This window comes from Bos indicus x Bos taurus, chromosome 11 (assembly GCF_003369695.1).
Source record: "Bos indicus x Bos taurus breed Angus x Brahman F1 hybrid chromosome 11, Bos_hybrid_MaternalHap_v2.0, whole genome shotgun sequence".
In the NCBI taxonomy this organism is placed as follows: Eukaryota; Metazoa; Chordata; class Mammalia; order Artiodactyla; family Bovidae; genus Bos; species Bos indicus x Bos taurus.
Genome location: NC_040086.1, coordinates 103,275,736 through 103,298,990, shown reverse-complemented (window position 1 = coordinate 103,298,990; position 23,255 = coordinate 103,275,736). Strand labels below are relative to the sequence as shown.

Genomic DNA, 23,255 nt, shown 5'->3' with positions numbered 1-23,255 from the left:
TTGGAGGTCCTTATAATGAAAGAGGCACTCAGTTCTCGACAGATTCCGAGTTCCTCTCTCTACCATGTTTTCTCAAACCTAAAAAACTACAAAGACAAAATCCTGTTTTCTGTTGGAGAGGACCCCTTAATGGCTGGCAGCAGCTCCAGGCCCAGGTGTGGGGACGAGTAGTGACCAGTGTTCAGTTCAGTCGCTCAGTCATGTCCGACTCTTGGCGACCCCATGAACCACAGCACGCCAGGCCTCCCTGTCCATCACTAACTGCTGGAATCTACCCAAACCCATGTCCATTGAGTCGGTGATGCCATCCAGCCATCTCATCCTCTGTCGTCCCCTTCTCCTCCTGCCCCCAATCCCTCCCAGCATCAGGGTCTTTTCAAATGAGTCAGTTCTTCACAATAGGTGGCCAAAGTATTGGAGCTTCAGCTTCAGCATCAGTCCTTCCAAAGAACACCCAGGACTGATTTCCTTTAGGATGGACTGGGTGGATCTCCTTGCAGTCCAAAGGACTCTCAAGAGTCTTCTCCAACACCACAGTTCAAAAGCATCAATTCTTCAGCACTCAGCTTTCTTTATAGTCCAGTGACCAGTGTTGATTCCATGTAAAGCCATCCCCAGTGGCCAGTCCGTGACAGGGCGCCCTCTGACCCTCTTAGCACCCAGATGGGGAAAGGCTCATTTTTCCTCCCAGAGCTAATTCTTCCGCGATCGTCAGTCTCTGGCTGACCGACAACAGATAAGGTGAGCGCTCCTGACCAGCCTCCTGCAAGACCCCGCAAGGCAGAACCTCGAAGTCAAGTCCGGCCCCGCTCCCTCCTCTGTTCAGGCCTTATGCTATGCTATGCTATGCTAAGTCACTTCAGTCGTGTCCGACTCTGTGCGACCCATAGACGGCAGCCCACCAGGCTCCCCCGTCCCTGGGATTCTCCAGCCTTGGGGCCCAGCAAATCCTTGCTGAGTAGAAGGGTGGATGAATGGGTTGAGCTGACCGGGCTTTTCTGTCTCAGCAGCCCTGAGGCCCACCACGTGCAGGGGCAACGGGAGAGCCTGACTTTAAGGTAATGACTTTCACCTCTTCCTTTTTATCCACACAAAAGTTGGCATTCCTGAGTCTTACCAGCAGCTGGAGACTTTGCTTGGTCTTCCGGACTGGGACGGCCGGGCCCCTCCGAGCTTCAACGGTGCGAAGGGGACAGGCCGGGTGGGAAGGGGCGGGGCTAGTGAGGAGGGCAGGGCTGGTAAGAAGGGGCGGGGCCGATGAGGGGATAGGCTGATGTAGAGGGGCGGGGTTTGTGGGGAGGGCGGAGCTGGCGGGGAGGGCGGGGCTGGCAAGAAGGGGCGGGGCTGGTGGAGAGAGGGGGAGAGCGGGGCTGGCAGGAAGGGGCGGGGCTGGTGGAGAGAGGGAGAGGGGCGGGGCCGGTGAGGAGGGCGGGGCTGGTTAGGAGGGATTGGTGTGAGGGGCGGGGCTGCTGAGGGCGGGGCTGGTGGAAAGGGTCGGGGCTGCTGGAGAGGGACTGGGCCGGTAGAGAGGGTGGGGTTTGTGGGGAGGGCGGGGCTGGTAGAAAGAGGCGGGGCTGGCAGGGAGGGCCGGGCTGTGGGAAGGGGACGCAATCCTAGCCTTTGTCTGGTTAGCCCCCTCCCCTCTTGAAGGGGCGCTTAGTTAGCAAGGCGCTCCTTTTTCCTGGTGACTGGGAGCCTGTTCCCTCTGCAGCCAGGATGAAAACGGCATGGTTCTGCAGCGGATGCTGCGGGAGAAGAAATCCAGGTGGGGCGGCAGCTGGGCTCCCAGGGCTGAGGGAGCCGTTGCCAGAGCTTCCCTTCGGATCGCAGGGCCGACCTGGGCGTCCATGGCTCTTCCCCTCCGGAGCGGGGTTCTCCCCAGGCTGGTTTGTCACCATCGGGCGTGGCATCGCTTCGGGCAGACTGGGCACCAGGCACCCAGGCACGGCCATCGTGTCCGAGGTGTCTTCGCCCTGTTTCCCGCCCCCGGTCCCCTCACCTGCCCACACGGCCGAGCTCTGCAGCCATGGGGAGCTCTCCTCAGTAGGGACTGCGACGTGATGGCCCTCGGGAGCCCTGGCCGGGCCGCACAGCAGTGCTTCTCCCAGCGCCATCAGCTCTGAGCGCTCTGTTTTCCTCCCTCAGTGAAGGTGACGGCCACCTGGACAGCTGCAGGATACCTGAGGTACCCAGGTACTGTAGACCGCGTCTTTGGGCGGTGTCTGGGCAAGTCGACTTGCTGTTTCCCCACTCCACTGTCCCCCTCATACCCGCCTTGAGTCTGATTGTGAGATTTATCAGGAGGGAAGGAGCAAGGGAAGCTGGGAGGAGGGTAACGAGGGGCAGAAGAGAATGGGAGCAGGGGGAGCAGGCGTCAGATGGTGGGGTCACAGGTGAGCCCGCCGTGACCTCGGCCTCTCGGCTGTCCCAGCTCAGCGGTCTTACCCGGGGTAGACTAGCTGTAGCTTCTAAGCCCTCAGCTCTGTTGAAAACTGACAGGGTTGCCAGGGAGGGCATGGAGGGTGAAGGAGCCAGCAGGAGAGCGGAGAGGGGCGGTGAGGTGGCTCCAGGTGGGATGCAGCTGGTGGACAGGTGGGAGAGGCCACCCCTGTGCTTCCCACTCCTGAATAAAGCAGGACACCAAGACCTTCCTCATAACGAGTTAGACCACAGGAAGCACTTCCGAAGCACAGGAGGGTCTCTAACCTCAGCTGAGCACGAGAGGGGGAAGAGCCTCCTAGCCCATTCTCACATTTCCACCCCATGACTTTCTCTGTCGGTTTATCCTTAGGGAAGCCCCTGACAGCCTTGGGCTGGGGAGGGGTGGGAGGTGGCTGGATGAAGGAAGATGGGAGGATGGAAGGAAGGAAGCCCCTGTGGCTGAGTGCCGCCTCCTGGCAGAGCTGCCCACTGAACCGGGAAGAGGCCCCTGGCAGCTCTGGCATTGGTGACGTGAGTGTCTGCTCACACGCATGTCTTGTCTGCAGGTTGCTTTACCCCAAGGCTCAGCTGCTCAAGCCCTCGTAAGTAGACGGAGTTTCTGCCGTGGCTGCGACCAGTGGGTTCCCTGCCACCACTACCTTATGGTTGCCTTCTCTCGCTTCACTGCCTGGTTTCAGCCTTTCTTTTGCCCTTTTCCTTTCCTTCCTGTCTGGGCTATGGGAGGCTGGGCTAGTTTTCAGTGGGTTTGGTACACACTGAAGGACCAATGGAAGGTGCCTCTAATTTGTGGTCACCAGGAGCTGTGCAGAGGTCCGCACCAGGCATGGAAGCTTCTCTTGTTTCTTCTCGGGGAAGGAAGCTGGGGTCTGGGCTGGGTTATCCCTGAGGCCTTTCCATGACCATCAGTGTCTGAGGGCTTATGGTTCCAGCTTGCCTTCACATGCAAGTGTCTGTCTCCTAATCCGGGCCTCCTTGCCTGTGCCCACACCTCCTGCTTCCACTGCCCGAGAGAGTGCTGGCAGCCTGTCACTGAGGCACTAGATCCCCGAGCTTCGGGACGGGAAGTCGCCCAGAGACCACTTTGATCAGCCCCGTTTTATGGGCAGGGAAACTGAGGCTCAGAGAAGTGAAGGAGGTTGCTTGAGGCCCCTCGGCTGGAGAAGGACAGGTCAGGACGCAAGCTGAGTGGCCTCTCTTACATCCTGCCACATCCCTGCCAGGGGACCTGGAGGTGCTCACTGTCATTTCTGGAAACCACATACACACCTCCTTGAACTTCCAGAGCCGCCAGCCACGTGTGGCCTTGAACGCTTGAAACAGGACTGCTCTAGGAGGAGCTGTGCTGTCCGCGTGGGGTGCACGGTGGACTCCACTTAGTACATGAAAAGTGTACCAGGAGCTTGGGATTAACATAGGCACACTGCTGTATATAAGACAGGTGAACAACAGGACCCACTGAATGGCCCAGGGACTCTACTCGATATCTTGTCATATCCTATATGGGAAAAGAACTTGAAAAAGAATATATATGTATAGAGGCACACCTGAACCACTTTGCTGTACATTTGAAACTAACACAGCATTGTCAATTAACTATATACTTCAATAAATGTATCAATTACGTACTGAAATGATATTTTGGATATGTTGGGTTGAACAAAGTCTATCATATTAACAGTCATTTTGCTTGGTTCCATTTACTTTTCTGTGACTCCCAGACAACTTTTAGTGGCATACATTTCCGGGGGTCGGCACACATCTGGAGGGGCAGGTGGGCATGAACTTTTTTGGTGGGTCCTGGCGGGGTGATGAACGAGTGAATGAACACTCGTGAAATAAGAGTCAGGGGAAGGTGAAAGGGGTCCATGCCGGCTGGAGAATGGAGAAGGGGCAGAGATCACAGGACACGAAGAGCCCCTGCGAGGGGAGGGGGCTTGAAACTCAGCTCTGCCTCTGAAAGAAAACCTTGTTCTGTCTGCTCACAGCAAGCATGTGGTTACCCACACCAGGTGATTCTGACACTCCCTGCAGTCAGCACAGACGCCGCAGGTGGACAGTCAGCCTCACAGCCTGCCCACACTCAGACCCTTGTCGCAAGTTCCATATTGTCATCTGAACTTCGACCAACGGGCTATAAATCATTGCTCACCACCCGCTCCTTGGGTTTGCTGGTTTGCTGGGATGCCCCCAGAACTCAAGAAGACTTTACTTACTAGATTCTTGGCTTGTTATAAAGGATGCAGCTCAGAGACAGTCAGACTAAGAGGTAAATAGGGCAGGAGGGGGAAGGGACGGGGCGCCCAAGCCCTCCCCAGAGCACCTCCCTCCCAGCACCTCCCTGTGTTCACCAACCTGGAAGCACTCTGAACTCCACAGCTAAGGGATATTTATGGAGGCTTCATCTCGCTGGCGTGATTGATTGTTAACTTGACCTCCAGTCCCTCTCCCTTCCCAGAAGGAAGGGATCATCAGTTCGGTTCAGTGCAGTCGCTCAGTTGTGTCCGACTCTTTGCGACCCCATGGACTGCAGCACGCCAGGCCTCCCTGTCCATCACCAACTCCCAGAGTTTACTCAAATTCATGTCCATTGAGTTGATGATGCCATCCAACCAACTCATCCTCTGTCCTCACCTTCTCTTCCTGCCTTGACTCTTTCCCAGCCTCAGGGTCTTTTCAAATGAGTCAGTTCTTTGCATCAGGTGGCCAAAGTATTGGAGTTTCAGCTTCAACATCAGTCCTTCCAATGAATATTCAGGGTTGATTTCCTTTAGGATAGACTAGTTGGACCTCCTTACAGTCCGAGGGACTCTCAAGAGTCTTCTCCAACACCACAGTTCAAAGGTATCAATTCTTTAGCACTCAGCTTTCTTTATAGTCCAACTCTCACATCCATGCATGACCACTGGAAAAACCATAGCCTTGACTAGATGGACCTCTGTTGGCAAAGTAATGTCTCTGCTTTTGAATATGCTATCTAGGTTGGTCATAACTTTCCTTCCAAGGAGTAAGCGTCTTTTAATTTCATGGCTGCAGTCATCATCTGCAGTGATTTTGGAGCCCCCCAAAAATAAAGTCTGTCACTGTTTCCACCGTTTCTCCATCTATTTGCCGTGAAGTGATGGGACCAGATGCCGTGATCTTTGTTTTCTGAATGTTGAGCTTAGGAAGGGATGTGAGGCAGAAAGTTCTAAGTTCCAAGTTTCTAATCCTGGCTTGGTCTTTCTGGTGACCAGCCCCTATCCTGAACTACCCCCAAGCCCACCTGGAGTCACCTCATCAGACCAAAAGATGCTCCTACAATCCAGGACCTCCCAAGGGTCCTAGAAGCCTAGTGCAGGTAAAGGGAGGGCTGTGGCAGAGACCAAATGTCTGTTTCTTGTTATGGCAAAGTTCTCACGTGCTGAGAGAGGGCTTAGTGCTTGCCCTCCCTCGAGACTGTGCTCCTCCTGGAAACAAGGGGCCTCACAAAAGGATGTTTCAGGGGTTCTAGCACATGGCTGGTACTCCGGAGATACTCTGAGTTACGGCAGTGAAGGGATGGAAGTGTTGAGTCCTCGGTGCTGAGCTTATGCTGCCAAAAGCACTGGGTTGGGAATCCAGAGTCCTGTCTGCTCCTAGCTCTGCAGCTCATGGACTGTGCAGCTTTGGACAAATCCTTCTCTATGGCCCACACCCCCATGACCTGCTCGCGTGTGCTGTGACTCATCTCCCCAGGAGAGTGGACGTGCTGGTCATGACCCCCTGGTTTGCTCCCGTCGTCTGGGAGGGGACCTTCGACTCTGCCCTCTTGGATGTGCAATTCAGAAACACCACCATTGGGCTGACCGTGTTCGCCATCAAAAAGTAAGTGACGGACGCTCACCCAGGGTGAGCCAGGGAGCCGGCCTGAGCTGCAGGGCAGCACTCCACTCTGTTTTCCAGGACAAGGTGCTCAGCTCACAGGGTGGGTGGGTGTGCGGAGGCACCAGTGACTTTGGGTGTGGGTGCGCGTGGGCTGGGTTGTGCAGGGGTCACTGGGCAGTCACACATATACATATGTGCGCCGTGATAGCACACAGCGATGTGTGTGCATGTGAGCTAACTCACTTCAGTTGTGTCCAGCTGTTTCTGACCCTCTGGATGGTAGCCCCCCAGGCTCCTCTGCCCATGGGATTCTCCAGGCAAGAACAGGGAGTGGGTTACCATTTCCTCCTCCAGGGGATCTTCCTGACCCACGGATCAAACCTCTGTCTCTTATTTCTCCTGTATCGGCAGGCAGGTTCTTTACCACTAGCATCATCTGGGAGCCCCTGCTCAAAATAGTCCCACAGCTGCGAGTCATCACCCCAGAGGTTACTGTCAACCTTTTAGAGACGGGCAGCTCACGTCACCATCTCCAGTACCAGCCACTGTGCCAGGGGGTCAACCCCACCACCGCCCCGACGCTGGTGCTCCGTTTCCCCAGCCTGTCACCCTGGGAGGCCAAGCGTTTGCTGCTGTCTTCTCCCCGCGTGTAGGTCACTTTTTCACTCTGCGGATCGTTCCTCTTGCGGTGCAGAAGCTTTTCAGTTTGATGTAGCGGAGCTCGTTTATTTTTTGCTGCTTGTGGTTTAGGTGTCGTGTCCAACAAGTCACTGCAAAGATCCACGCACACGAGCTCCCCACTGTTTTCAAATAAGTATCTTATGGTCTTACATGTCAGTCTTCGATCCATTTCAGGTTACTCTTGCTGAGTGTGAGACAGGGGTCTGTTTTCATTCTTCTCTGTGCCAATATTCAATTTTCCCACGTGCTGCGACTAAGACCCAGCACAGGTGGTGAATATCCTGAGTGCTGCGTCTAAGACCTCGAGCATCCATACACATACATATTTTAAAAAAGAAGATTGTGTGAGTGTCAGAAAAATATGTCAGATGGCAACATGAGCTCCAAAAAATAACTAAGTTTGGGCAAGGGGATAGAGAGTAATTTGTTTTCATGTTTATTTGCTCCTTTTTTTTTTTAATTTTATTTTTAAACTTTACATAATTGTATTAGTTTTGCCAAATATCAAAATGAATCCGCCACAGGTATACATGTGTTCCCCATCCTGAACCCTCCTCCCTCCTCCCTCCCCATACCATCCCTCTGGTTCGTCCCAGTGCACTAGCCCCAAGCATCCAGTATCGTGCATCGAACCTGGACTGGCATCTCGTTTCATACATGATATTTTACATGTTTCAATGCCATTCTCCCAAATCTTCCCACCCTCTCCCTCTCCCATAGAGTCCATAAGACTGTTCTATACATCAGTGTCTCTTTTGCTGTCTCGTACACAGGGTTATTGTTAGCATCTTTCTAAATTCCATATTAGTATACTGTATTGGTGTTTTTCCTTCTGGCTTACTTCACTCTGTATAATAGGCTCCAGTTTCATCCACCTCATTAGAACTGATTCAAATGTATTCTTTTTAATGGCTGAGTAATACTCCATTGTGTATATGTACCATAGCTTTCTTATCCATTCATCTGCTGATGGACGTCTAGGTTGCTTCAAAAATATGGAACGCTTCACGAATTTGCGTGTCATCCTTGCGCAGGGGCCATGCTAATCTTCTCTGTATCGTTCCAATTTTAGTATATGTGCTGCCGAAGCGCGCACTATTTGCTCCTTTTTATTTATTTTATTTTTATTTATTTTTTACTTGAAGGATAATTGCTTTACAGAATTTTGTTTTCTGTCAAACCTCAACATGAATCAGCCGTAGGAATACATCTCTCCCCTCCCTTTTGAACCTCCCTCCCATCTCCCTCCCATCCCACCCCTCTAGGTTGACACAGAGCCCCTGTTTGAGTTTCCTGAGACATAGAGCAAATTCCCGTTGGCTCTCTATTTTCCATATGGTAATGTAAGTTTTCATGTTACTCTCTCCATACATCTCACCCTTTCCCCGTGTCCATAAGTCTATTCTCTGTCTGTTTCTCCACTGCTGTCCTGTAAATAAATTCTTCAGTACCATTTTTCTAGATTCTGTATATGTGCGTTAGAACACAATATTAATCTTTCTCTTTCTGACTTGCTTCACTCTGTATAATAGGCTCTAGTTCCTCCACCTCATTAGGACTGACTCAAATGTGTTCCTTTTTGTGGCTGAGTAATATTCCATCCCTGCTCCTTTTGATTGAGCTGTACTTTGCACATGGTCAGATGGACACGTTCAAGTGCACAGCCTGCTGGAGTTTTACATCTGGTTGCACTGGTGTAAGTGCCAGCAGAACGAGCTCTGGGGCGTGTCCAGTCTGGGCATTAGTCAGAGGACGGAATGCCCCTCTAGGGTGAATACTGCAGGGGAAGGATTCCAGGCAGAAGAAGGTGCAGAGGCCTGGAGGAGGGTGGATGGCGTGTGTCAGGAATATCAAGGAGCTGGCCTGCCCTCCAGAGGACAGAGGAGAGAGAAGAAGACAAAGTCAGAGCAGATCTTGTAGGGCCTGGTAGACCACTGCAGGATCTTGAGTTGCCTTATTATTATTTTTTTAATACAAGAAACCATTTATTTTATTTATTTTTTGAAAGCCCAATGGTATTTTTTTTTAATACCTATTTGTTTGGCTGTCTCAGGTCTGAGTTGTGGCATGCAGGCTCCTTGCTTTGGTAGGTGGGCTCTAGAGTGCTCGGGCTGAGTGGCATGTGGAACCTTAGCTCCCCAAGCAGGGATCAAACCCGTGGGCCCTTCACTGGAAGGAGGATTTCTAACCACCGGACCACCAGGGAAGTCCCAGAAGCCACCGATTTTATACCTAGCAGTCCGTAGCTCTCAGCCCCACACCCCTGAGTTGCCCGCCCCTCCCCACTCCCCACGGTAAGCACCAGCTTGTTGTGTGTCTGCGAGTCTGTCTCTGTTATGTTAGATTCGTTTGTTTGCTTTATTTACATTGAACACCACAGGCAATGTTGTTGTTCAGGTGCTAAGTCTTGCCCGACTCTTTGTGACCCCATGGACTGCAGCACACCAGGCTTCCCTGTCCTTCACTGTCTCCTGGAGCTTGCTCAAACTCATGTCCATTGAGTCAGTGATGCCATCCAACCATCTCATCCTCTGTCACCCCCTTCTCCTCCTGCCTTCAGTCTTTCCCAGCACCAGGGTCTTCTCCAATGAGTCAGCTCTTCGTATCAGGTGTCCAAAATATTGGAGCTTCAGCGTCAGTCCTTCCAATGAATATTCAGAGTTGATTTCCTTTAGGATTGTTTGGTTTGATCTCCTTGCAGTCCAAGGGACTCTCAAGAATCTTCTCCAACACCACAGTTCAAAAGCATTAGTTCTTCTTCGGCACTGAGCCTTCTTTATGATACAATTTTATAGCCAATATTTTACAATACCTTTAAAAGGAGTATAATCTATATAAATTTGGAATGACTATTTTGTACTCCTGAAACTAATATAATATTGTAAATCAACTATACCTCAATTTAAAAAAAAAGACAAGAAGCCATTGGATGGTCCTGAGCTGGGAGACATCCATCATTTGGATACTATCAATCATTTGAATTTTTGCCAAACTTGTGGATTAATCAAATATCTTATGGTTGTGAATATTTGCTCAACACCAAATAATCTGAACCCCTCCTCTTACCAGCCACTCAGGGTCTTATCTGGTGGAAGGGCTATGGTTTTGTTTCAGAGTTTTAATTTTGGTAACATGCACACAGGGCTTTCCGGGCAATGCAGTGGTAGAGAATCCACTTATCAAAGCAGGAGCCTCAAGGGACTCAATCCCTGGACTGGGAAGATCCTTTGGAGGAGGAAATGGCAACCCACTCCAGTATTCTCACCTGGAAAATTCCATGCACAGAGAAGCCTGGCAGGCTACAGTCCACGGGGTCACAAAGAGTCGGACATGACTGAGCGCACACAACTCACAAAATGCACATAATAGAAAACTCACCATCTTAACTGTTTTTAAGTGTGCACTTCAGTACACATTTAGAGTACACACTGAAGACGTGATACCACCATCAGCACTGTCCCTCCCCAGAACGGTTCTCATCCTGCAAAACTAAAATTTCTGTGCCCATTAAACACTCGCTGCTGGTTCCCCGTCCATGGGGTCACTGAGGGTCAGACACGACTGACCAACTTCGCTTTCACTTTTCACTTTCATGCATTGGAGAAGGAAATGACAACCCACTCCAGTGTCCTTGCCTGGAGAATCCCAGGGACTGGGGAGCCTGATGGGCTGCCATCTATGGGGTCGCACGGAGTCGGACACGACTGAAGTGACTTAGCAGCAGCAGCAGCTGGTTCCCCATTCCCTCAGTGTCTGGCAACCACCATTCTATTTCTGTGTCTAAGACATTGCCTGTTCTGGGCACCTCATCTACGTGGAATCATATAGCTTTTTGACTTTTTGTGGTTGTCTTATTTCACTTAGCATAACGTCCTCAACGTATGGCTAAGGTTTCACAGACTGTTTTTGCCCAAGTGGATTCTTCTGGCGCTGTTTGATTCTGTTAACACCCACCGTCTCTTTCCTGTTGGATTTAGATACGTGGTCTTCCTGCGGCTCTTCCTGGAGACGGCGGAGAAGTACTTCATGGTGGGGCACAAGGTCATCTACTACGTCTTCACCGACCGGCCGGCGGACGTGCCCCAGATCGCCCTCCAGGACGGGAGGCAGGTGGTGGTCCTCCACGTCGGCAACTACAGACGCTGGCAGGACATCTCCATGCACCGGATGGAGATGATCAGCAACTTCTCGCGGCAGCGCTTCCTCCGCGAGGTAGACTACCTGGTGTGCCTGTACGTGGACATGAAGTTCAGCGACCACGTGGGCGTGGAGATCCTGGCGCCGCTCTTCGGGACCCTACACCCTGGCTTCTACGCCGCGGACCGCCAGTCCTTCACCTATGAGCGCCGGCCCTTGTCTCGAGCCTACATCCCGAGAGACGAGGGTGATTTCTACTACGCGGGAGGCTTTTTTGGGGGGTCGGTCCCTGAGGTTTACCGGCTCACCACGGCCTGCCACCAGGCCATGACGGCCGACCAGGCCCAGGGCATCGAGGCCGTGTGGCATGACGAGAGCCACCTGAACCGATACCTGCTGTCGCACAAGCCCAGCAAGGTGCTGTCCCCCGAGTACCTGTGGGACGAGCAGATGCTGCAGAGGCCGCCGTTACTCCGGAAACTGCGCTACGTGGCTGTGCCCATGAACCATACAGAGATTCGGAGCCGATGAGAACGTGCTTGCCAAGAAAGTCCGTGGGCATCAGACCGCAGCGCATGTCAGTGGTTCTACCCTCTTGATAAGGGATTGGCCAAAGGTTTGATGGAACCAATGAGAACGTACTTTCCAAGAAAGTCCGTGGGAATCCGGCCGCAGCGTATGTCAGTGGTTCTACCGTCTCGATAAGGGATTGGCTAAAGGCTTGATGATGCGGGTGAAGCCATCGGCTTACTTCCTCTTCTGGAGGGAACTCCACTCGGCAGACAAAGCCGGCCCTGCAGTCTTCATTCCCTCCGCATCCCGCTTCCTCTTTCAATGTGACTTGTCCTCCGAGAGCTTGACAAGGTCACCTTCCTAGGACGCTTTCTTTGGTTCTCTCTTTTTCCGGTCGTTGAAGGGAATTTCTCCCTCCTCTGAGAAAACAACAGAAAGAACTGTGTTTTCATAGAGCACTAAGGATAAACCTTTGGCTGCGTCTGCCTTTCTGCCTACCTTACCCATTGGTCTTGCCCATTATAATGTGAGATCCTGAGGGTGGAGATCAAGATGTCTTCATCTTTCTGTCCATCAGGACATACCTCAGTGCCTGAGGTTTGCATTTAAATTTCAGGAAGGGACTTCCCTGTTACCCGTCCAGTGGTTAAGAGGCTGTCTGCCAATGCTGCGGACACAAGTTGGATCCCTGATCCAGAAGCTAAGATCCCGAGTGCTATGGGGCCATGGCTACTGAGCTGGCGCTCTAGAGCCAGCAAGAGAGGCCATCCAAAGGAGCAGCCCCGACTTGCTGCAACTAGAGAAAGACCCAAAGACCACGTGCAGCAAGGAAGAGGCTGTGTGCTACAACGAAGACCCAGTGCAGTCAAAAATAAATCAATGAATTAGAAAAATAAAATAAATCAATTAAAAAATTAAATTAAAAGTAAATGCATACATTTAAGGAACTCTTTGTTTTGCAGTTTCTTTTTTTCCCCCCAGACTTTATTTAAATTTTGTATTTTGTCTTGGGGAATATTGTCAGGTGGAAAGGAAGGGACTCGGCAGTACCTACACATGTGTCCGTTCTCCCCCAGACCCTCCTCCCATCCAGGCTGCCACACAACACTGAGCAGAGCAACTTTTTTTTTTTTAACTAATTTTTTTGGGGGGACAGTGCTTTGCTGCTTGCAAAATCTTAGCTCCCCATCAGGGCTTGAAGCCAATTCCTCGGCAGTGAAAGTTTGGAGTCCTAACTTCTGGACCTAAACGTCGGGGACTCCTGAAAGCCTAGCTTACCACGCTGTGTGACAGCGGGGGAGGCCCAGCCTGGAAGCACCTACCGCTTTGGTTTGCTTGTGTTGGTAGCTTGTCGCTTTGGGTTGTCTGTCTTTTTCTTATTGATCTGTGGGTGTCTGTTAGTATTTTGGATGTTAGCACTTCTAGTAGACACATGTTAAAAATAGCTTCTTCCAGTTTTTAGGTTGCCATTTCAACTCTTTTAACGTAGGTGATTTTGAGGAATCATCGCCTGCTTTGAAATCACCCAAATAGCCTTCTAGTTATTTTCTGAAAGCTTTTATGTTCTTGCCTCATACTTAGGTCTTTGAAAGTGAAAGTCACTTAGTCGTGTCTGACTCTTTGCAACCCCACGATGGAATTCTTCAGGCCAGAATACTGGAGTGGGTAGCCTTTCCCTTCTCCAGGGGATCTTCCCAACCAAGGGATCGAACCCAGGTCTCCCGCATTGCAGGCAAACCCTTTACCAGCTGAGCCACCAGGAAAGACCTAAGATTAAAGACTTAGGTCCTAATCTACTGGAATTTACTTGTGTGTGATCTTAATGGGATTTCCCTGGTGGCTCAGACGGTAGAGCATCTGTCTACCATGCGGGAGACCCGGGTTCAATCCCTGGGTTGGGAAGATCCGTTGGAAAAGGAAATGGTAATCCACTCCAGTACTATTGCCTGGAAAATCTTAATGTAAGGGCCCATTTTGACTTTTCTTCCTCTGGGTAATCATTATCTGAACACCACTTACTGACAATGTGTTTGAAAACTTACTGAAAAGCTCTCTTCCCTACTGATTTGCAGTATCACTGGTCACATGATATCAAGTGTCCGCATGTGCCCGGGTGTTTGGGGGGCTCTCTAGTCTGTGTGCACTGGTCTGTTTGTCTGTCCTTATCATCTCAGCCACTCTAGGTTTATACGTAGATGTTGGGATCTGACTCGGCAAGTCTTTCCACCTGGTTTCTCAAGAATGTCTCAACTGCTCTCGACCTGTTGCATTTCCATCTAAAGTTTAAACTCTTTTGTCAAATTGTACAAAGGATCCTTCTGGGCTTTCTTGAAAATCAGAATTATGTTGAAGATATCTGGCATCTTTTCAATAATTGGGATATCCCAAAGTAAGAACAAATCTCTCCATTTATTTAGGTCTTCTTTAATATCTTTCGATAATTTCATAGGTTTCCCCATAAAGGTCTTCCAAATCTTTTTTTAAAGATTTAAAAATCTTTAAAGACTTCAAGGTTTTTAAAATCTGTTTTTTTCAACATTTTGAAAAATTTTAAGCATACAAAAAATTGTAAGAAATTGTACAGTGAATATTCACATCAGTTCAGTTCAGTCGCTCAGTCGTGTCCAACTCTTTGCGACCCCATGAATCGCAGCATGCCAGGCCTCCCTGTGCATCACCATCTCCCGGAGTTCACTCAAACTCATGTCCATCGAGTCGGTGATGCCATCCAGCCATCTCATCCTCTGTCATCCCCTTCTCCTCCTGCCCCCAATCCCTCCCAGCATCAGAGTCTTTTCCAATGAGTCAACTCTTTGCATGAGGTGGCCAAAGTACTGGAGTTTCAGCTTTAGCATCAGTCCTTCCAATGAACACCCAGGACTGATCTCCTTTAGGATGGACTAGTTGGATCTCCTTGCAGTCCAAGGGACTCTCAAGAGTCTGCTCCAACACCACAGTTCAAAAGCATCAATATTCACATACCTATCGCCTAAATACTACCATTAACGTTTTGCTGTGTACTGAGATTGTCCCACTCACGTGTGTCATCCATCTGTCTGTCCGTGCCTTCATCCACCCGTCCACTCAGGAAGATACATTTCCTGTTTCTTCATGTGTCTACTCATTCTTCATTGTCTCCTAGACATTGTGATCATTTATTGTGGAGTGAGTTTCTTTTAGAGTCTTCAGGAAAAGGTTAACTTTTTTGTTGTGGGAGGTAGGAACTTGGGTAGCTCCAAATTCCAGGCTCTCTCTCCTCTGTGGTGGGTGGGCCACAGCTCAATTCTTCAATTACTCTTCTAGAGTCAGCTTGGTGGCTTGACGTCTGCCCTACATGACTAGTTCACAGATCAGCCAAAGACTTGGGCTGAGGTTACACACAGAATTCAGGGCTCCTTCCCTTTGGCTCTCTCATTTCTGGTATTTTCCCTTGTAGTTTCCAGCTGCTGTGGTCACCCCAGACTTGTCTCCTTGTTCTTCAAACAAGTAAGATGTGAATTTTTTTCCTTATTGAGTTTTGGCTGCATGTTGCTGATGGGCTTGTGGCTTCAGACTAACAGCTGTAAGTAAAGGAATCTCTCTGACTGTTATCTCTTTTTCCCAGTGAAGATTTTCCTTCCAAATGTTCACTTTTCATCACTTTCTAAAGGCTTCAGGTAGTTTTGTAAAAAATGTGTATTTTGGCTAAAGTTTACAGTTATCATGTCCAAGAAGGTGCGTCGTCTATGAACCACTCATCCACTAATAAAAGCAGAACTTTGTAATTTTCCTTTATATACATTGCCCATGGTTAGTAAGTTTCATTTCTAGGCATTTAATGGTTTTTATGGCTATGGTGAATGGTTTCATTCCTATTACCAGGGTCAGCAAACTTTTTCTGTGAAGGGTCAGATAGTGAATGTTTTAGGGCTTATGGGTCATTCAGCCCCTGTCATAACTAATTTAAGTCTGCATTTAGTGCAAAAGCAGCCGTAAGTACATGAACAAATGAGTGGTTTTATTTCTGAAAACAGGCAGTGGGATAGATTTAGTCCACACGCCACAATTTGCTAGTCCCTGCCATCACATTTGCCAATTAGTTCTTACTGGTGTGCCGTGTATGAGAAAGCTACTTATGATTAACAGTGTCTGTATCACGCATCTGGTTATATTTTCAGAATCTTTTATGAGTCTTAGCAGGCTTTCTTCTGATTGATCCTCTTGAATTTTCTAGGCAGATCATCACATCAAAATTAAAAAGAATAATACTTTTATTTATTTCTTCTAGTAGTCCTGTTGACTTTCTCTTTTCATTCCCTTCTGATACCTGGCCAGCTCTCAGGGTCATGATAAACTGGAAGACCAGTCCACCCCATCCGGATCTCGGTGCTCCAAGACCAGCTCATTTAGGGCACGTGGCCAGTGAGCTGCTTCTTGCTCCCTGTTCTTGGTTTCCTCCATTTGGCAACAAGTTGGTAGAAATGTGTCCTCAGGTCGGCTGTTCCCCAGATGTCTTCTGACAGGAATGCTGGGATTTGTGCAGCCCCCAAACCACTCTTCCCTGGATTCCACACACGTCTCTGCACAGGACATCCACTCAGGTGGTCTGTACCATCTCTGGGTGGTCCCACGGTGTGGCCTCCACCAAGAGCTCCTTGGGCAGCAGCCCCTCCTGTGGGGTGACTATGTCATCACCTCACGGGAAAGGGCTTGGTGTCCTGGGCCACCTCCCAAAGCTCTTGTGTCCAGTGTTCACATCTCTGACCAGGCTGGTTTTATTTCTTCCTTTGACCCAAAGGTATTTCTCCCAATAGGAGAGGGGGTGTGGTTTGGTCTCACTGTGGTGCAGTCCTTCGCTTGCTCACGTCTGCATTTGCTGTATTTTAGTCAAGTGCTTGTTCAACAGCATTAGTCTTCTTACTGGTCGGTTTCCTTCCAGGTGTGGACACACCACAGTGTGTCTCTGAAATGAGAATCACGTAAGGAGCTATATGTTTACTGTGGTGACATCTCCTGCCGGCCAGTTGGTAATGAACAGATTGAGCTATTTATTCATTGTCCCTGACCTGTTGACTCTGGTGTGTGTGTGTGTCTGTGCATAAGCCTAGGTTTATCCCCACTAAGTCTACTTATCTCTAAGTTACATTGTGCTTGCTGTTGTCCTTTATTTTACTCCCCACGAGTCTCTCTTTTTCTTTTGCTCCTCCTTTTTCCTCTTCCCGGTTCTTGCAGGGTGTGCAGAGCAACACTGGACAGTGACGGTTAGAAGAAAGACTCCCCAGGGCTTCCCCGGGGGCTCAGTGGTAAAGAATCCGCCTGCCAGTGTGGGAGACTCGGGTTCTATCCCTGATCCGGGCAGATCCCACGTGCAGCAGAGCAGCTGAGACCGCGTGCCACAGCTCCTGAACCTGGGCTCTCGAGCCCGGGAACCACAGCTCCTGAGCCCACGTGCCTCAGCCATGAAACCCGCACGCACAGAGCCTGCGCGCCACAAGAGAGGTCACAGCGACGGGAGGCCCACCCACCGCAACTAGAGAGCAATCCCCAGTTGACACAAACAAAGAAAAGCCCACGCAACCACAGAGACCTGGCATAGCCGTAAATAGATAGACAGGTAAATTAAAACAAAGAAGACTCCCTATCCCTTCAAGTGTCCCTCTCTGCTTTGCTGTTGCTTAAACAACAGTGAGATTGTTTCATCATCTCGGGAAGCTAGACATCTGAGGTCCAGGTGTTGGTTGGTTGGGTTGGTTCCCTCTGAGGCCATCAAGCAGGTTCTGCCCCATTCCGCTCCCTGGCTTCTAGTGTCTTGCTGCTGATCTTTGGGGTTCCTTGGATTGCAGACGTTGAACCACCGCCCACCTCTGCCTTCATCCTCGAGTGTCCCTTCTCAAGCATGAAAGAATTCATGGACTATAGCACAGAAAAGTCTTTTATCAAAAATAGCTCCATGGGGGCTTCCCTGGTGGTCCAGTGGCTAAGACTCCATGAGCCCAATGCAGGGGTCCTGGGTTCGATCCCTGGTCAGGGAATTAGATCCTGCATGCAGCAGCGAAGATCAAAGACCCTTTGTGCCACTGCTAAAACCTAGGGCAGCCAAGTAAATTAGTTAATTTTAAAAATAGCTTGATGAACAAATCATCTCTCGAGATTAAAAAAAAAAATCTGAGTTTCACCATTTCCTTCGTTTTTAGTGTGGTTTCCTTTTCCCTCTTTCTTTCCATTATTCTGGTACCTTGAAGTGGGCTTCTTCGGTGGCACAAGGGTAAAGAATCCACCTGCCAATGTAGGAGACACGTGCTTGATCCCTGGGTCAAGAAGATCTCCAGGAGAAAGAAATGGCAACCCACTCTAGTATTCTTGCCTGGTAAATCCCATGGTCAGAGGAGCCTGGCAGGGTGCAGTCCACGGGGTCACAAACAAGTCAGACACAGCTTAGCAACTAAACGACATACCCTGAAGTACGTTGTCCCAAGGGTCTGTCATGCTCTGATGTGCAAAAATGTACATTCCCTTGGTCTTAAATAAAACTGTGATTCAAAACATCCTCCTCAGACTGCTTTCAACCAAACTGTCGCCCACAAGACTTTACCGTGGGGAAATTCTGGGACTTCCCTGCTGGGGTGCAGGTGGGGGGCACCCTTCTCATATTTCTTACTGTAGCTGCGGTGTTAGCGGTGATTCATCGTAGGAACCGGAGTTTGTTGTTGTTTCAAGATAACTTCTCTTTATTAAATTTAGAGTTCCTTAACTGTAGGTTCCCCTGCCCAACCTAGTCATGAATTTTGACTTTTGTCAAGTTGTTTTGTAATCTACTGTGATAGATAATTCCTCTCTTTCTCATATCATTAATATAAGTGAATTCCAAAGAGTATTTCTGAATTTATTTATCCTCACAAACCTGAAGTAAATTGTACTTGGCCATGGTATATTATTTCAGCATACTGATTATTATTTATACCATATTCACCAGCAAGATTGATTTGTGGTTCCCTTGTGGAATCTTCCCAGTAAAATTGTTACTGTGATCTATATAGTCTGAAATGAAAGTGTTAGTCGTTCAGTCGTGTCCGACTCTCTGTGACCCCATGGACTGTAGACTGCCAGGCTCCTCTGTCCATGGAATTCTCCAGGCAAGAAGACTGAAGTGGGTTGTCATTCCCTTCTCCAGGGGATATTCCTGACCCAGGAATCAAAGCCAGGTCTCCTGCATTGCAGGCAGATTCTTCATTGTCTGAGCCACCAGGGAAGCCCCAAGCAGTCTAGTAGACTGAATTGAGAACTCTTCATTATTTTTTTAGGCTCAGAGATATTTGAATAATCTTGGACTTTGTATTTGCTTGTATGATGTATGGTGGTAAATATTTGATGAGCTTTTCTATTTTCTTCAAGGTTACAATTCCTTCTGTTGTAATTTGTTCAAGTTTTCCACCTTGAGTCAATTTTGATCATTTATATTTTCTTGGAAAACTTTTCTGTGGTTTTGATTTTATGCTTATTTTTTCCTTTAACTTTACTTTTATTTTTTTTAGCACCCTTCTTGAGTAGGGTGCTTGGTTACCAGGGTCATTTATTTTGAATGATACTTGTTTCTAAGAAAAGCATATGGTTTCAACTTTCCATTTGAGGAGAACATAAATTCTGTCTCTGGGACCTTTACAGCGAGGGTCTTCATTGTCAGTCATTTCGAAAGAGAACATTTCATGCAAAAATGAGCACAATAAAGGACAGACACGGCAAGGACCTAAGAGGAGGAGGAGGGTAAGAAGGGGTGGCAAGAACACACAAAACTATAAAAAATAGGTGTTAGTGACCGGGAGAGCCATAATGGTGTGGTCCCTCACACAGAGCCAAACATCCTGAAGTGTGAAGTCAAGTGGGCCTTGGGAAGCATTGCTGCAAACACAGATAGATGAGGTGATGGAATTCTAGCTGAGCTATTTAAACTCCTAAAAGATGATGCTGTTAAAGTGCTGCATCAATATGCCAGCAAATTTGGAAAACTCAGCTGTGGCCACATGCCTTGAAAATGTCAGTTTTCATTCCAACCCCAAAGAAGGGCAATGCCAAAGAATGTTCAAAACACCACACACTTTGAAATAGTCTGATGTTTTTCCTTTGTAATTTAAAGTTATTTAAAAGACTCACTAACCATGTGTGAGTTGAAGTAGTGAGTCTTGCTTCTTGTCATCACTCCTTAGGTCTTTGTTTCTAGATATATTATTGCTGTTTACTCCTGTCCAACTCTTTGTGACCCCATGGACTGCAGCCCACCAGGCTCCTCTGTCCATGGGATTCTCCAGGCAAGAATACTGGAGTGGGTTGCCATTTCCTTCTCCAGGGGATCTTTCCGACCCAGGGATTGAACCCATGTCTCCTGCTTGGCAGGTGATTCCTCATCACTGAGGCGGTTGGGAATCCCTTCCAGATACATAGTTTTACAGTAAGAATGAAATGAGCAGCACAGGTCTAACTTCGCTGTACCGATGTGTCATTCACTTTTCGTGGGTAATGAAACCCAGAGTGGCTTTCCCTGCCCTTAGACATGGCACACCACACTGGTGACTGATATCAGACAGTGGCTGCCATGGAGAGAGGTGGCAGTGATTGCCTGGAAAATGGGCTGGAGAGACATATGGGAGAGTGATGGAAATATTCTCATCCTGTTACAGGCGATTAAAGGGTATATTGCAATTGCCAAACATATTTGGTGTGTTTAGTGTATGTAAATTATATTGCAATTAAAATACCGGAACAATCCCTGCTTGCCAGTTAGAGCATCCCACATATTTGGATTCCATTCGTTTCCCTGGACTTCATAACAAAGTGCTACCAACTGGGTGCCTTAAAGCAATGAAGAAGGAAATGGCAACCCACTCCAGTATTCTTGCCTGGGAAATTCCATGGACAGAGGAAGAGGACTCCATCACAAGAGTCGGACTCCACTTAGTGACTAAGCCACCACCAGAACAACAGAAATTTGTCCTCACAGTTCTGAAGGATAAAGTCCGGAGTCATGGAGTCAGCAGGACTGTGCAAATATAGACACTCACAGTCACGTACGCAGCATGAGCCAGGACCGGTGATCCCTGATCGCATCGTGTGTTCCCCACACTGTCCAGCACCATTAGGAGCCACCGGCCAACCTCACTATGCTTGTTAGTTTGACAGAAATGTCCCAGAGGATCAAATGCGTGATCATCCAGAGCCTGCCTCTTACACAGATATGACTGGGGCTGTTTTGTACATCCTGCTTGCCCATCACTGTCAGAACTTCTTCACTATTGGAAATGGAATCATCAGAGCATTTCCATTGAATCAGATCCAGGAACCTTACCTGAAATCCCAGAGCCAATCCGTAAACTCGCCCTTAAGATTCTCTTCCTCTAGAGTCATCCAAGCACAAAGTGTGTATTAACCTGGGTTCTCTAGACAAACAGACCCAGTAGGATATGCATATTTATGGACAGAGATTCATTCTTAGGAATTGAGCGATGTGATTTTGGAGGCTGGCAGTCCCAAATCTGCAGGTGGGCCAGCGGGCTGGAGGCCAACGAGAGCTGGCACTGCAGCTTGAGTCTGAAGGCATTGTGGGAGCACAGCTCCGGCCTCCTAGGGGGCCCTCTGTCTGCTTCCTCAACGGCCTTCAACCGACCGGGTGCAGCCCACCCCCATTCTGGAGGGTGGTCTTCACTGACGAAGCCTGGAACATGGCAGGGACGAGGTAACATGTGCTCAGTGAGGAAAGAGTGAGAGAATGGAACCACAGAGGCAGGAGTCTACTCGAAATGAGCCTCTACCGGGGGTGAGGACCGGCAAGGGGGGGCGGTCACAGCACCGGCCGTGGATGGTGGCATGGAGGCCTTCCAGCTGTCCCTCCAGCACTGAGCCTCCTTCACCTGCGCTGTGCTGACCTCCTGGACCTTCATATGATGCTGCCTGTTCCTGGGGGCAGGGCTGCAGGAGGGGCCCCTGAGGAGGGACGTCCTGGACCCTGGACCCTGCGGGACCACCGTGAGCTCACGCCTGACTCTGTGCGACCCCGTGGACTGTAGCCTGCCAGGTTCCTCCGCCCATGAGATTCTCCAGGCAAAAATACTGCAGTGGGTTGCCATTTCCTCCTCCAGGACGTCTTCCCCACCCAGGGACGGAGCCCGCCTCTCTTAGCGTTGCCTGCGTTGGCAGGCGGTTCTTGACCACTGGCGCCCCCTGCAGGTGGCTCTTACATTCCAGGCACCCAGCAAGAGACCCAACGAGTCATTTCTTGGGTGAGTCTCCCAACAACCATCAGGCTGGGCCAGTGATTTCCCCATTTCACAGACAGGGCAACTGAGGCTTAGAGCCTTGCCTGGGGCACCAGCTACGAAGAGGCTGAGCTGGAGTTAGGACCCCACCTCCCCGACTTGGATCATTCCTGACTGCTGTCCCACACTGGGGGCCTCCTGGCGCTCAGGGGTCCTGGCTTCCCTGGGGGCCACACCCTCCTGGCCTTGAGCTTCCTGTGAAATCTGGGGTCAGAGCCACGCCTCTGTCTGGGGCTGGCAGTGACGGTTGGGGAATGGCCACCAGCCCTGGGCACTGTGGGCTCTCCCAGTACCCAGACCAGCCTATCCCCACCAGAGGACGAGGTTCCCTCTCTGGGCACCAGGACCAATGACTCAGGGAACGTCAGAGCCCAGAGGTCCCTCCTGTAGCATCTGGATGCAGCATTAATGCCAGGTGGGCCCCGCGGGGTCTAACAGGCACTGGGTTCAAATCCCGCCTTGGTCATTCTGTAGGGCACAGAGGGGGCAAGTCTCTCTAAGCCTCAGTTTCCTCATCAGTGAAATGAAGGCATTAATCCCTCCTGGGCCGGGGCCAGTCCTGCCTCTCGCCGCCGCAGTGACCACAGGCCCATGAAGTCCTGGGTATGAGGATGCGTGAGTCCAGCCCAGCCTGGTCGCGGTCCCGGGTCTCCATCCTGCGTGACTGTAGCGGGACCCGCTCTGATGCGTGCGCGCCGCCGGCCTGCGGGGCTGCCGGGCCTCGTGTCCACGGCCGGGCGCTCACACCCGGCAGCGCGTGCACGTGACGCCGCCCGGCTACACCCGCACAACGCCAACGGCTCTCCGCGCAGTTGGTCCAGCCAACGGCTCTGCGATCCCCGCGTCTCCCGAGCCCTGGGATCACCCCGGCCCACAGGGCCAGCCGGCCGCAGGGTGCCGGCGCGGTGGGTTGCCATCCCGGGAGAAGAAAGTCGCCGAACAACCACCCCCACCCCTCTGTCCTGGCAGCCAGACTCCATCCCGGGGCCCAGCTCAGCGAGTGGCCAGCCCGGGGACCTGGAGCCACAGTGGACGTCTACTCCGGAGAGAAAGGACAGGCTGCCCCACCCCTCCTCGTCTACACCCTGTCCTGGCCCCCGGTCTTCCTGGAAGGACCCATGGAGGAGGGGGCCCACCACCCTTATGGGTGAGGGTTGAGAGGCAGTTCCTGCTATGAGGGGGCCTTCTGGGTGCTCAGTGATTTCACCCCACTTTGTAGATGAAGAGCGGCCCCATCGCTCAAGGTCATTCAGCTCTAAGTGACCAAGGCCGGCTGTGATGGGGGACTCGGAACCATTGCTCTTCACCTCCACCGAGCCCGTGCTGACCATTGCGGGCCTTGTCCTGTGTTGGACT

The 23,255-nt window shown here is 50.3% G+C and overlaps 1 protein-coding gene and 1 non-coding gene across 5 annotated transcripts in view; one reads left to right on the top strand and one right to left on the bottom strand.

Annotated features, from left to right (window-relative positions):
* Positions 1-12,560, top strand: part of ABO (ABO, alpha 1-3-N-acetylgalactosaminyltransferase and alpha 1-3-galactosyltransferase) — a 37,919-nt gene extending 25,359 nt beyond the window's left edge. For 2 of the 4 annotated variants that reach the window (XM_027556793.1, XM_027556791.1), the window contains exons 4-8: positions 1,008-1,058; positions 2,146-2,193; positions 2,988-3,023; positions 6,157-6,285; positions 10,944-12,560. In XM_027556793.1, the coding sequence (XP_027412594.1) occupies positions 1,008-1,058; positions 2,146-2,193; positions 2,988-3,023; positions 6,157-6,285; positions 10,944-11,634 (955 nt within the window). In that variant the 3' untranslated portion in view covers positions 11,635-12,560. Of the gene's footprint in view, positions 1-1,007; positions 1,059-1,592; positions 1,766-2,145; positions 2,194-2,987; positions 3,024-6,156; positions 6,286-10,943 lie in introns of those variants that run through there. The other 2 variants (XM_027556792.1, XM_027556794.1) reach the window with 2 other exon arrangements.
* LOC113901996 lies at positions 7,956-8,062 on the bottom strand. Its single transcript, XR_003513644.1, has one exon. It is a non-coding gene; the product is annotated as a U6 spliceosomal RNA (small nuclear RNA).
* Positions 12,561-23,255: the final 10,695 nt, after the last annotated feature.